General features: G+C 40.6%; 1 protein-coding gene across 2 annotated transcripts in view; it reads left to right on the top strand.

Annotated features, from left to right (window-relative positions):
• Nucleotides 1-13,806, top strand: part of MTMR2 (myotubularin related protein 2) — a 63,625-nt gene that overhangs the window by 21,170 nt on the left and 28,649 nt on the right. For both annotated transcript variants that reach the window (XM_027883288.1, XM_027883287.1), the window contains exon 2: nucleotides 1,274-1,379. In XM_027883288.1, the coding sequence (XP_027739089.1) occupies nucleotides 1,274-1,379 (106 nt within the window). The remainder of the gene's footprint in view (nucleotides 1-1,273; nucleotides 1,380-13,806) is intronic.

The raw sequence follows: 13,806 nt of genomic DNA, 5'->3' as shown, positions 1-13,806 counted from the left end.
AGTGGCTTCAGGGAGTGACGTTGTACTACAGAGGATCTTTCTTTACAGTGATCTGGGGTCTTAAAAACCTTAGTATTGAATGCTAATTTTAAGCAATTAGGTTTCTAGGAGAGGTTGCAGCATAAAATTGCTATAAAATATAAGCTTACTTTAATTGCTTACAGCTATATTAGAAAAACTGTATAAAAAAGAAAATTGTTGTTTTGCTTTGTTATTTAGCAAATCACACTTTGTGTCACCAGAAAGGTATGCTGGGAGAGTCTTTTTAATTCTCCGAAGGGTTATACGTATACTTGAAGGAGAGAAGTTGTGTGTGATGAAAAGAGTTTTTATTCTGAATTTCTTCCACTGCTGTAAAGCTGCGGTTGGAGCTGTGCTGGCATGCGTTCAGGAGTCTGTCTGTTTTCATCCCCTTGCAGCACACTAATATCTCCCATCTAAAAGCCTGAAATGGAGACCCTTAGTTTCTGTGACTTAGGATTTGATCAAGTGTTAAGGAAACTTTTCTGTCTGACCATCCAGGAGCCACTCTGGCACTTGCCCTACCTGAGCTGAGCCTGAAGCACCTCTGCAGTGAGTGGCTCCAGTGAGCCAGTGTGTGTGTGCCCTGCTTGACTCCCTCCCTACACACCCCCCACTCACACAGTCAGACAAGGCTTCCTTAGCAGCTCAACCCCAGGTTTTCCACAGCAGAGCCTCAGTCATCTCAGTCCTTAAAACACTATAATTATGGTGCAATAATAAAATAGCAGCTTGACCTGAGTGCCTTTGAGGATGGACCCAAACAAAGGAAACCCTGGGCTTTTATACCTCAACAGTCGAAACTGTCTGCAGTTCTGGGCTCCTGCTGTGTCTCTGAGTGTCCGATCACCTGGCTGGGCCACAGGTCCCCATGCCCTTCCTTGTGCAAAGGGTTGGCAGTTCCCAACCTCTTGCCTGAGGCTCTCTCCACCCAGAGCTCAACCAGAAGCTGGCACTGCAGCTGCACACCCCACTACCTGCTCTGAACATATTCCTCAGTACTAACTTGTGGTTATGTTAGCGTTGGCTCAGTCTGAGCTGCTATTTGGTAATGAATTGTCTACCCTTTGGTAATCCCTGGTAACAGAGAGTAAAACAGGTTCTCTTAAAGCACTGCTGAGGGCTGAATAACTGAGAATGGAAAGGGTGGAAATAGCAAAAAATGCCTGATATGACTGTGAGTGGCTGAACTTGTGAGCTTTAGAGTCTTCTTCAGCACAGTTCTGATACACTGTGGTGTTTCTTCTTATAGCACTTCCACTTCGCACTCGGACCATTCTACTCACACCAAATCTGTTTCTGCTATATCGTCCGACTCGATCTCCACCTCAGCAGACAACTTCTCTCCAGATTTAAGGGTATGTATGTTTTGTCTTAAAAAAAAAAGATAAAAAAGTTATAACCTCCTTCAGAGGACGTCTTGCTTCTGTGAGCTGGATATGGTAAAATGTCAGCTTTCAATATTGCCAACATTTATGTAGCCAAATCATGAAAGAACCTGAAGTCAAACAGGTGAAATTGTAGTTTAATCTCTACCATATTATCTCCTTTATAAAATTGTTTAATCTTCAAAAAGCTGACTCTGCAACCCTCACTTTTAGATGAAATTTCAAAGGAACTCCCATTTTCTTCTAGATGCTTTAAGTAAGTGAAATCCTCAACCTGTCAGTTGTATATAGTTTTTTTTCCTGTTGTGTGTGTATATGTAAGAGATGTTCTCTCTTGAGAACTCCTCCTTGTTTGTAAACACTGAGTCCTTGGAAGTATCTTCTTTCAGAGAAAGATTGCTATCTTCAAGCTGATAAAAATAATCTTCTGTCACAAGTAATTGCTCTGACATTAAAAAGGTCCAAACAGGGCTCTTTTAAGTCTGTTATTAGAGAAGTTAATTATAAATTCAAACTTCTAGTTCAGTGTCACGGGAGTTTTGAAAGCTATCTTATGAAACCAAGGGTTTGCTGATATATCTTTGCTTTGAAAAAAACATCCCTGAGTATAAAACTGTTGGTACTGGTACATTCTAGTAATGATCCGAGTGTTTCTCGGCTGTGGTTGAGAATCTCTGTAAAATCTAAACACAGTAAATTTGCATAAAAATATCTGAATTAAAAGCTAATTCCTCTGACAACCATGAAGATTTTTTTCCTGTATTGTCTCAGTCATCCATAATTAATAACAGAAAGTTCATAAATTACAAGAATATGAATGTTTCTTTCTAAAGGCAGCTTATTAGCCAGTTTTAAACTAGGATTTTAAACAGTAGTTTATGTGTAATCTATGACAGTTTACACCTTTTACCTATGGATACAAAAAGTAATCTTCCGAACCCTGAGATTAGCTCAGTTGGTTACAGCATTGTGCTTGTAATGTCAAGGTTGTGGGTTTGATCCATGTATGGGCCATTCACTTAAGAGCTGGACTTGGTGATCCTTGTGGGTCCCTTCCAACTCAGAATACTCTGTGATCTGTGAACACGCCTGGATATGGAAGTTTGTTTTATGTCTAAACTTTTTCCTGCTGTGAAGTTGGGGTGTTAGTTACTCCAGCATACAGAAAACATCATTTTTATCCAGAGGCTAAGTGATTCATTGATATGAATAAGATACTGCTACAGCTCTTAACTGTATACTATATATATTATATAACATTATAAAAAATTAAACTCAATTTCTTAATTTTTTACTGAAGCTTGCATATGTGGGTTTCCTTTTCCAGTTTTGATGCACAACTGAACTGCTTTTTCACAGTTTATGTGACACTTGAGGACTACCTTTAGAAGTAGAGAACTAAGCAATATTTCCTTTTTGGAATCAAGGTTGTCTTTCCCTTCTGGCAATTAAGATGTCTCAACATGTTTTCCTTCTAACCCTGATTGCTGCTTGTGACTCTTTTCCCCCCTTTTGTCACCTTATCTGTGTGTACTGTAAGCTGTCTGGGCAGGGATTCCAGCTCTTCTGAGCTTGTCTGATTGCCCATCCATCAGGGCCTCTGTACCCATTAGAAATCAGTGAGGAACGTTTACTTAACTGCATAATAGATTCTTCAAGCAGAAGATGCCTATGTATTGCTTACTGGAGGCCATCAGAAGCCCATAATTCAATACCGTGCCACAGTTCTCATGATTTGCAGAGTGATTTATTCACAGCCTGCCCTCCTTTTTTTTTTTTTTTTTTTTTTTTTTTTATTTCTAAGCAAATGGAAGTTCTGCCTTGGTTGGAGTAAATGCTGCTCCTCTTTCATTTAGAATAGTGTTTCAGAAGAGATGGTAAAACAGAGAATTACTTATTTAGAATAAAGGCACTGCAGGCCAAGTGTGAGCACCTGCTTCTGCTGCCAAAATGCTTCTTGCTCTTCACTTGCATCAATTCTGCATGCCCTGAATTTGACACAAGCTTCACATGCTTCACCTAAAAACTTACTCTTGCAGAGGTGGTGTGAGTGGCTGTGATGCAGTTGTGTGTAGGTGTAAAGCTGGTTCTTGCCTTTACGCTCCAGTGGCTGTTTGTCAGGGGTAGACAGACCTAGAGAAAATGAATTCCCATGCTGCTGCTTGTATTAGGGTATAGGGAGAAAGGGACAGTTTCCACTACTACATGTTGACCTTACCTCTCCTAGAGGAATTCATGCATTCATCATTGTGCTCTTTGTTCCTGAGAGTGTCTCATGCTGGAGAAGAAGCCTGGGAGGTGAGATGAAGATCAGTTCTCTGCCTGTGAACAGCCTCTTGTGTTGGTATTGCCAGTGCAACTACAGACTCACAGTCTGTCCTCAAATCAGTCACAGTCGGTGCTGATGTGTTACTGTTTGCTCCCTGGGCTTCCTCTTGGAGCCTAATGCCACCTCTGAAATGGAACAGTTAGTATGAGTGGTGGTCAGCTGACACTGATTTCTTTCAGGTCTTGAGTCAAGGACAATGGATATCCTTCCCCTGGACTTATCATTCTTTGTCCAACTTTCTGTGAATTAACATCTCTGTCATGTGACAATTCTGCAAGTTTATAAAGACAGTTCTGTGAGAGATTTTTCAAGGTCCTAATTGTTCTTACTATTTTCTTTGTTCTTTCTGAGATGTGGCCATGCCTTTGATATTGCAGATGAGGTCATACCAATAACTGATAGAGTGGCTCGAGCATGTTCTCTGTTACTGCTCTCTCCTTACACGCCTGAATGTCTTGTGTAGGTTTGATTGGCACAAGACAGCACAAACTCCCGACTCTTAACAGGTACTGAGATTTGAGCTAAGCACCTCATTGCCGTGGGACAAAAAGAAGTCCCGCATTGTTCCTGGAAGAATGTACGAGAATAAGCCCTGAAGAGGGAACTAATGCATTTTGTTGTAAATGTGCTATGGGAGGCAAGTGCCTGGGCTACGTGTTTTTCTCACAGAAAGGTGTTGCATCAGATAGCTTTAAGAGGCTGAAAATAAGCTTTTCAAGATTTTGACGTGGATCTGCTGGTTATGGGATTATGATCTCGAAGTATATTTAATTTTTTCCTGCTACATGGATCCATCATAACTCCTACTTCTATTTGGTCTCTGCCTTTGTGTATGCATTGGCTCAAATTTAGGAATTAAACTTCTGTGACGATGGAAAAACACTTTGTCATAGCTACAATTAGCACTGTCTTTTTCTGTGGGGAATTTTTAGAAGAATAGTAGGCGTCCATTGGGAGGAGGGAAGCAGGGGAAGGACCTACCTAATTTCTTGCAGTCTGTGCCTGCAGTTTTCTTTTGGAGTGCAATTAACACTCTATGTGTGTGCATGCATGTGCGTAATGAGGTAAATGAGACAACCACGGGGGATTCCTACTGAATGCATGTGCAGTATTTTTCCTACATTTTTCTCCAAAGTATTTAATAATAACCTTTATGAAGGTTTTTGTGTTTTGTTTTGGTTTTTTGGGGTTTTTTTTGGTTTTGGTGGTTTGTTTGTTTGTTTGTTTTGTTTTGTTTTAATATGTATTGAGCATTTCAGTATCTGGAACTAAGATTAAATTGCCTTTCCATTAGAAAATTTATAGAATTTTCACTTCATAAACTAAGTAACTTTTGGCTCCTTCAGTTAGTTTCATAGGGAAAAAAAGAAGGAGAAAAAATCCCCAACCCTCAACAGAAAAACAACAAAGCATTATTAGTTTCTCCCTCCACCCCTTTCTTGATCTCAAATCTGAAGCTGTTTAGAGTTGATTTAGGGAATATACTTTTTGAGGGAATTTTTAGCAAGTATGCTGCCATATGTTTTAACATAAGTTGTAGATCAGGCAAGAACAGAAGTAGTTGGAAGTGCAAATGGAGTTGGAAATCCATAGATACTTTGTAATTTGGACTGAGATGTTAAAAACACCTTAAAGCAAATATTGCCAAAGGGATTGAGGTGTATAAATAGCTATTACAGATCTAGGAACTTGATGGTTAATAAAATACAGTGAATGTCTTGCTCCTAAGTCCTATAAGGCAGTATTTTCTCCTGTGCATGTGTGGGGAGATGTGTCCATGCATTTTATAGTATTTCAGTCTTGCTGATGTTCTAACTTCTATCCATAGGGATCTTCATTTTGAATTAGCTGTTGCTTTATAGGATAATGCCTGAAGTTTACCACATTCAAGTCTTCAGAGTAGCCCTTATGAAAGGGTTGGATCCTCATTTGCAGTTGAGAAGCAATGTATATGGCCAGCAGAGCCCGCTGCCACTTCCCTTACAATCAGTACCTTTGCCTGATAATTTGTTAAGGCCCATTGTGTTTGCTTTTGGATTGTATACAGCAAAAGCTTTAACTGGAGGACAGAAACTCACATGGTTTTCTTTAATATTGCTTTTTACATCTAGTCCATTCTCTGGGCAGGTAAAACCAGTACAACAGACCTGTATGTCACCTGCTTAGCTTGCAGCCTTCAGAAAAAGTGGTTCAAATCTTTGTTCTTAGCTTTTCTGTTTGGGACCACTACAACGTTCTCCCCTTAGAGGGCAACAGTAAGATCCACAATTCCTTATATTCCTCTGAAGTTCAGAGAAAATGCTGTACAGGCATGTGACCCATCCTTTGTGACTGTTTGCTCCCTCTATAGTAATTTTCTTCTTTAGTGTATGAGGAATCAGTGGATTTGCAGTGGGTTTATATAAGACATGCAAGAGCATTATTGTAGCATTCCCAGGACTCAGAGATTAGAAATGGGAAGAAACAGACTGGCTGGTGTAACCTTAATTTGTTATCTGTTGTGTATATGTTCACACAACCAGCCCATGGGGTTTATTTTGTAAGATACATAACTGATGCATGACAAAAGGTATATGAAGAGTATTTTCCTTCCAAGATAGTAAATGGATGCCATTTTCATCTCCTTGCGTTTCCTGGATGAAATCTGTTTGGGCAAGTATGTATTCAAGCTAGCCAACCACAATTCCTTTGTATTCAATGGAAGGAAATAGGTCTTTTATGATCTGATTTGTTTCGTCTTTAAGGAATTGCCCATGCTAGGTGAGAACATCATGGAGCTGAGCTAGAGAAGTCCTTGGTGCAGATGTTGGGGACATTATTAGAGCGGCAGCAAGTGATTTCTCAGCTTTAGCTGTGCTCCAATAAAGGTGCAGTTTTGTCTATTTTGAAAACCTACTGTATTTCTTTTCTGTTTATTGAGAGAGTTCAGGGTAACGTCTCTCAGATTCTCTGACTTCTAAAATTGAGGTAAATCCTGTCCCTCAGGTGATGTTGGACAGGATTAACTGAAATGCCAGTTACTGACTTTGCCACCTTTGTGTTACTTTGTTCTAGTTTCAGTACAAAGTAGCTTAGACTAGTTTTATGTAGAACATGTATATCATTAGTAAAAAAACATATTGAAGAAAGATGTGATCCCCCCCTCCATCCTTTGCTGTAAATCACTAAAAGTAGCCTCAGTGAGCTTTTCCATTACTATCTCCCTGCCAATGCAGGAAGTGTGTCAGGCTTTGGTTATGTGTAACACATGTTCAACAAGAGCTGGGTTTAGAGAGTGACATAACTTTTTAAACTCTAAGCACTCATTTAAACTATGTTTTTTAGTTTTGCTTTTAAGGGACTTTTCAGTTAGTGAATGATGCTGGCTTGGAAGCACTAAATCATGACAAAACCTCTGCTGAAACACCTCCATGGTAGTTGAAGATTTTCTGCCCTGACAGTCAGCTCCATCCCTTGCCTAATGATACATGTGGATAAATATTCCTGTTTCAGACTGGCCCTTGTCTCTTTGCCTGGGACTGCCTGTTAGCAAACTAGTTCATAGCAAATGCAAAGATGTCTTCTACATTGTGAGCTTTCCTTCCTGGTGCACTGGACTGTGACTGCTATTAAGTTACAGACCATATTGCACAAGCCACCAGATGGTGAAGATAATTGACCTCCGGTGATACAGTGTGAACTGGTGATACAGCAGTGAAATTAAATAAACAGTTCATCTTTTTACTGTCACTATGTGAAGATTTGGCTATATGTTTCTCTGCACCATTGCTTTAGGCTTAGTTGTATTCACATGTGGAGGTGTACTTCACGTTTTTGGGGGTGTACAGGAGTAGAACCTATGCAGGCAGAAGTGGCCCTTACTTAATCTGCTGTAGTATTTCCACAGGTCCATTTGCACACAGGAATGAAATCCAAGGGACAAATCTAAGAACAGGCAATAGTGCCTGTTTACACTGCTTTACACTACTGAAGGTATCAAGCAGAAGGATTGAAAGGGCAGCAGAAGAGAAGTAAGAAAGTCTTATAGGGAAAAATATTGTAGCTATCCTGAAAATCTGATTTTGACTCTACGAGTTGTGCATGCCTGCCTGTGAGAAGTGGGCTTCCTTTGTTTGGTGCATTATGCTGTTGATGAACAAAGGCACAAATGACTACTTCTGGAGAATGAATAATGCTCTTGTCCATAAGCGTGGTCATACCAGGGCGGCCCTGTCAGTGAATGCAATTTAGCCCCTGCCATTGCCATGCTTTTCCAAGACTCCAGTTAATAATAAATGCTATATATTTCATAAGAATTCCAGTAATTTTCATTTTAAAATACCCCAAGAGATGGAAAATCTTGGTCCCATCCTTGCACCAGTAAATCCTTTCTTCACCTCCCCCTTTCGAGGGAACAAACCCACATAGTAGCCAACCTCTGGGTTGCAAAATATTGACTTCATACAAATTAGATAGGGGGAAAAGCCATATGCAGACAGTTTTCTGTCTCCTTTACATGGGAATAATACTCCTAAGTGCTCATCTAGTTAGAAGAGAGCGAAGATGGCAAACGTTGCTAGTTTTTCTTATATAGAGTTACCTAAATGCTTGAATATGGAGTAATGCACAGTGAAAGAAATATCTGGGAGCGTTTATGATTGCCATCTATTAGGAATGGTAAAACTAAGAGAGTAAGCAAATGGCCTTCATATGTTCCTCAAAAATATTTTCGTCTCTTCCTAATTGACTGCTACGTTTCTCCTAGCTACAAAGTGCAAGAATTTTCCTTTTGTTGAGTAAAACCAGGTGAGAGGTGGCTTCCCTCTCCTTTGTTAGCTACAGTTTTGTAGATTGAAGGACAAGTCGGGCAGGAATGAACAAGCATGGTATTTAAAAGGAGCATGTGGATTTGTGGCTGCATGCAGTATCTGCCAAAATTTGATTTTCTGTAGGTGTTTTTGCACAGAAAGAAATATCCTTGTTCCCCTCTGTATGATTGTTCATTATAGATATATAGTTACCTGTATCCTGAATCCTTATTGTACATATCACAAAATTCCAAAGTGAAATTCCTGGTAATGGAGACAGTATTCTGTAACTTATTTTAGTTGGTAGAATTTATAACTCTGTCTTTGGTCATAGTGTCTTTCTATTACTTAATGATGATACTAACTTCACTGAACTAGTTTAATGGTTTCCTTGAAACTTTTAGTCTTTTGTTCATGTATAAATTGCTTGCTAAGCAAAATTCAGTAAAAATAAAGGGTAGAGTCAGGCTTATGTGCTGTCCAAAGTTTTTGAGCACCCTGTGGAGAACAGAGGCGTTACGGTTTGAGATGTATGTAGAACTCTTGGCACTGAAGAAGGTTCTGTATTAAAAAATGTTGGACTTGTCTGAATAGATAATATCTGCAACACTGTGCCAGAGTGTTGCTGTGTTGAGTCAATGACGACCTTCTGTTCAGAGCCTAATGAGAGAATTGTCTTGAACCACCAAGCCATACAAACTTGAAGAGACAAACCAGCCGTGGCTGAATGAGTGGCCCTCAACAATGTGTTCCTTTGAGCTTCTAAGCCTTGCCTTGTAATGGTGCAGTGAGGGCCCAGGAAATTCAGCAGCCCAGAGAGGCTGTTCTTCATCACTGGACATTTGGGTCTGAGTGGAGAAGAGGATAGTTGAAAAAATAAAGCAGAAAACCCCAGGGAAACACTACATGGTGGTTACTTCCTCCTGCAGAGGAGTCTCTTCATATTACTCTGGTGACTGTATTTTTTTTTTACATACACTAATCTTCAGCTTCTTTTTAAAGATTTTCAGGACAGTGGTAAGTAAGCAACTCAAGTCTTTTTATACTGTCTCCATATATAGTAGGTAGAGACCACAGTTTGTGATTTGTTTTTTTTAGTTGTTTCAGGAAAGCATAGTTAAAAGGCATTTGCAGTGTACCTTGTATGTTATTATTGTCTTTTGAGTACTGTAATAGGTGATTTGATGTCAGAACATTTTTTGACAACTTAAATACCTCTTGTGATGCTTTTTAACCAAGCTAAGAAGCCTTCTTTGGTGATTGCTCTCTTAGGAGATGAATGGGCTTGATGTGGTCTTTGGACAGTATATTTGATTCTTTGTGTACTATTCTGAAATGATCCATGTGTCCATGGTGTTTTGTCTTTTCCCCTTTGAACTTCTAATATCCCAAAAGAATAAGACACAAAGCATTTCCCTGCAGTTAATGTACTGAGGCTCCGAATGCCTCTAACATAGTTTTTCAACTCATCTAATCATAATCCTCAGAAAAGTCCCTGTGCCTCAACCAGGCAGATACTACTGGTTTTTCCTCTAGTCTTTGGGCTGTGGTGTTCTTAATGATTTGAAAATAATCAACAAAGTCCATTTACTTGCTCAATTTATGTTTTATTGCATTTCCAGTAGGATACGTAGCACATAAGTCTTCTCAAAGTACACTTGAAATAGCCATAAATGGCAACTGAAAATCTCCTCAAAGTAGCACAGTGTTTTCAGTCGAGTAAGTACGGCTTCTGTTCTGTGGTCCTGCTAATTAAGCACTGAGAAGACAGACACATCTTAGCAGTAAAATGTACCCTTTTTCCTGTTGTTAGAAATGTTCTATTTAGAGAAGAAACCAATGCACATATGGAAAACTGACCTAAAGAAGCATTCTAATCTTGTTTCTGCACAGATTTGTGTCAGCTCTGCAACTTCTGTCAATGTCAGCTGGACAGAATTGGACCTCTGTGGGGATTTTTTTCTGCCATGAATGGAAAGAGGTTCTGTATCTGTTTCAGACATTTTTACAGTGTCATTGGGATACTGATATATCTTGATACACCTGCCATAGTGACATTGTCCCTTGTTGATTGATGGAAACAGCTATCAGGAAAAGAGTGGAAGGGCAGTTCAGAGGAAGGAAGAGGTGAACATGGTTTGAGACCCCCCCAAAAGACATTTAAAGGAGAGAAGCATTGGTTATGTAAGTGTATATGTTTTACTGTGGATTTACAAACAAAGTAAATGAATGAATGAAGCATATAAAAGTAGTCCTATGGCTAAATCTTTGCAGGAAGGCTGATTTCTCTCATGTGGTTCTTTGAGACAGCAGACAAGAGCCAGCTCTGCCCCAAAAGCTGTCTTTTATACAACAGCTAAGATGACCTATCCTACAAGCTTTGGAGTCATGCCTCTTTAAATGAGATTCATTCAGGTTTTGGATCTGGCTTGGCTCGTTTCCTGCTGCCTTTCTGCACAGAGCACATTTTTACTTCTCTGCAAAATAGAGGTTGTGACTGCTCAGTTGTATGTGGATGTCCAGGAGATTGGGCGTTGCTGTGCTAGTCACAAGGAAACACCAGGGTTGGGATTTGCTCTGCCAGATCTTCATTAATGTCCCTTTACCCTAGTTATTAGTCTTCAGTGGGAAAAAGGGCACTCATCCTAAAGGTGCATCTCCTGGGTGTTCTGCTTTCCACTGACTGGTACAGGGTGACTTGCTGAGAAGTTGATCTTCAGTTTTAGCTGAAATGGAGATTCCTGCAGCTTACTGACTACCCTGCCTACAAAGTGGCAAAAATGCTGATTAATGAGGATATTTATTCATTTGCCAGTTCTTGAGAGAAAGAGGTTTAAAAAAACAAGCTGGGAAAGAAGGAAAGTTTAGATACGATAAGTACAAACAGAATATTCCCAGGCAGTCCATTAAAATGTGAAGTATCAGATATTTTCCTATAGGAGATAAAATTTTTCACTTGGCTGTTGAGTTTCAATTCCATATTTCACACATAATTTGAAAAAAATGCATATGTTGAATTCTACTCGTTCTGTGTGTGTATTATTTCATGTGTACAATGTACATGCACGTTCTTGTCCCTGCAGCATATATTTTGCCTGTTGCTGCTGACCAGTGCATGCTCACAAGGTTGACATGATCTGTGCCAAATCTGTGAGTAGAGGGGCTGCAGAAGCAAAGCAATTTTGTGTGCATGTATATAATGCTTGTCTGTACAGACAGGTTATATGTGTTTATGTCAAGGGGCCAGTTAAGAGACTGCCTTCCTGCTGTAGGAAACATAAAACAGGACTGTGTGTAGCTGAAACAAAAGCAGCTCCCAGCCTGGAGAGCTTATCTTCTCAGTAAATGGGGCAGACGTGGGTTTGGGGAAAGGACTAATGCAGGAGCAAGGTGGTCATGCAGTTGGATGGAACATGTACAAGTGCTGAGGCTCTATGTGTAACAGATCTGTTCAAAATGTGCAAAATGATTTGGAGTGTGTAGGAGGTTACCAAGGAGAGATGAACTCAGAGTGAAAAAAAGAATCACAAAAAGGGTACATTTTAATTTTGTCTAAGCGGAAAAAAAGATTCTTTTTGCTCATTTGATTGTGATTCAGGGTAGAAGACTCTCTGCAGACTTGGGAAAACTGTTACACAGTAGTTTGGTAACACAAAACTGTAGTCTCCCCTTAAGTTTTGTGAAGCCAAACAATCTGGCCTTTGTCTGTGGGTTTCAGGGCTCAAATATTCAGGAGAAAGTAGAAGAGAGTAACTGAAAAATGGCTAGGAGGGACCTCAGGTGCTTTCCTCATGCATCTTCGTTATCTGCAGGTATGTGTTGTGTCCAGGGACAAAGTTACTCTCCCTGGTCAGTTCCAGCTGCTCTCTCTCCCTCTGTCTCTCCCTCACTATATGTCTTCATTTCTGTAGTCAAACCTTAAGCCAGTCCTGGCAAAATGATCCAGGTTATGGAAAAACTTGGCTGCGCTGACCCGGGGGCAATTACAGCAGTGGCAGGGTGGGTAGGACAAGGCAGTCCTGGCTTGGCCTCAACCAGCACAGGATATGTTTGTCATCCCGACTGTGCAGCTACGCTGGTAGGCAAGCCCCTCACCAGGCAGTACAAGAGGAAAACACATCAGTTGTTTTGTTCACAGGCAAAAAGCAAACCCTGAATTTAGAGTTTCATGTACCCTCTCAGATCCTTCTGGAACAGTGTGCAATGATGCACAGACCTCTGAGATCATATGTATGGAGTTTTCTTGCAATTTAACTCTGTACCAGACTGAGTTGGCTGTAGCTGCTCAGAGTGAGCTAAATTCATGAATCTTGCAGGGACATCAGTCAGGAGAGGGATTTTTGGAGCAGCATGCTGGCTGCTCTTAGGAGGCAGTGTGAACACGTGGCTGGAGAAGCTTGCCAGAACCGCAGTACTCTGAACTTGCAGCAGTCTTACCTTTTTAGCAGGATATAAACTTTTTTCCCTGACCCCATACATGCAAGCAAAAGAGATGATCTTTTTGTTGCTCAAATCCGAAGGTTACGTCAGCAAAACAGCATCAGGATTTCCCTGTGTTGGGTGCAGTAATTGGGAGAGCATGAGAGAGCTCTGCACCTTCAGCCGCGGGTGAGCGTGCTGGAGCTAACACAGGGTGGGATCCTGGAGTAAGAGAAGTGGTTGTTAAGTGTAGCAGCGTGGGTTTGTTCTGCCGAGTTGCTGCTTGAGCAGAGAACAAAGGTAGGTGGTGGCATGAATTCCTCACACCCTCTGAGCTGAGGCAGGACTTATGCTTAGGTGCTAAGGTACTCCTCGTCTCAGGATCCCAGAGGGCTGTTTTATTTAGAGGAAGAGCTGCTGACGGGTGGGATGGATAGAGGATGTTACGTGATAAAAGAAGACAGAAATAAAGGTTATTCTGGTGTGTAACTAGACTCTTCGTTCCCCTGGAAATTCAATTATCAAGAATAATGTTTCTGTGGGGAAAAGGTAACAAAGACCTTGGTTGGCTTAGAGGCAAGGCAGAGTAGTCTACCAGGTTTTGGTGGTTGTATCTGTTTCTTACAGAAACCATCTAGGGATGATTGTGACAGATACAGCCAGTGTGTGGCTCTGTGTCACTGTGGTCCTATTCCTAAGTAATGCTGATTCTGCCCAGCTCTGACTGTGACCTTCACTGCAGATCTCTAAGAACTCTTTGGTTTTGTTCTCACTGAGCAATTTAAAAACCTGAGGCAAGGCAGAGGTGGCACATTTCTGTTGCAGATGTATGTGGCACCTGCCTCAGTAGCGTTAATGTGTC

This window comes from Empidonax traillii, unplaced genomic scaffold (genome assembly GCF_003031625.1).
Source record: "Empidonax traillii isolate 1590-97213 ecotype Southwest subspecies unplaced genomic scaffold, ASM303162v1 scaffold123:size1378231, whole genome shotgun sequence".
NCBI classification, from domain to species: Eukaryota; Metazoa; Chordata; class Aves; order Passeriformes; family Tyrannidae; genus Empidonax; species Empidonax traillii.
Note: the sequence above shows the minus strand (reverse complement) of the source record. Positions and strands in the feature narration are given on the sequence as shown.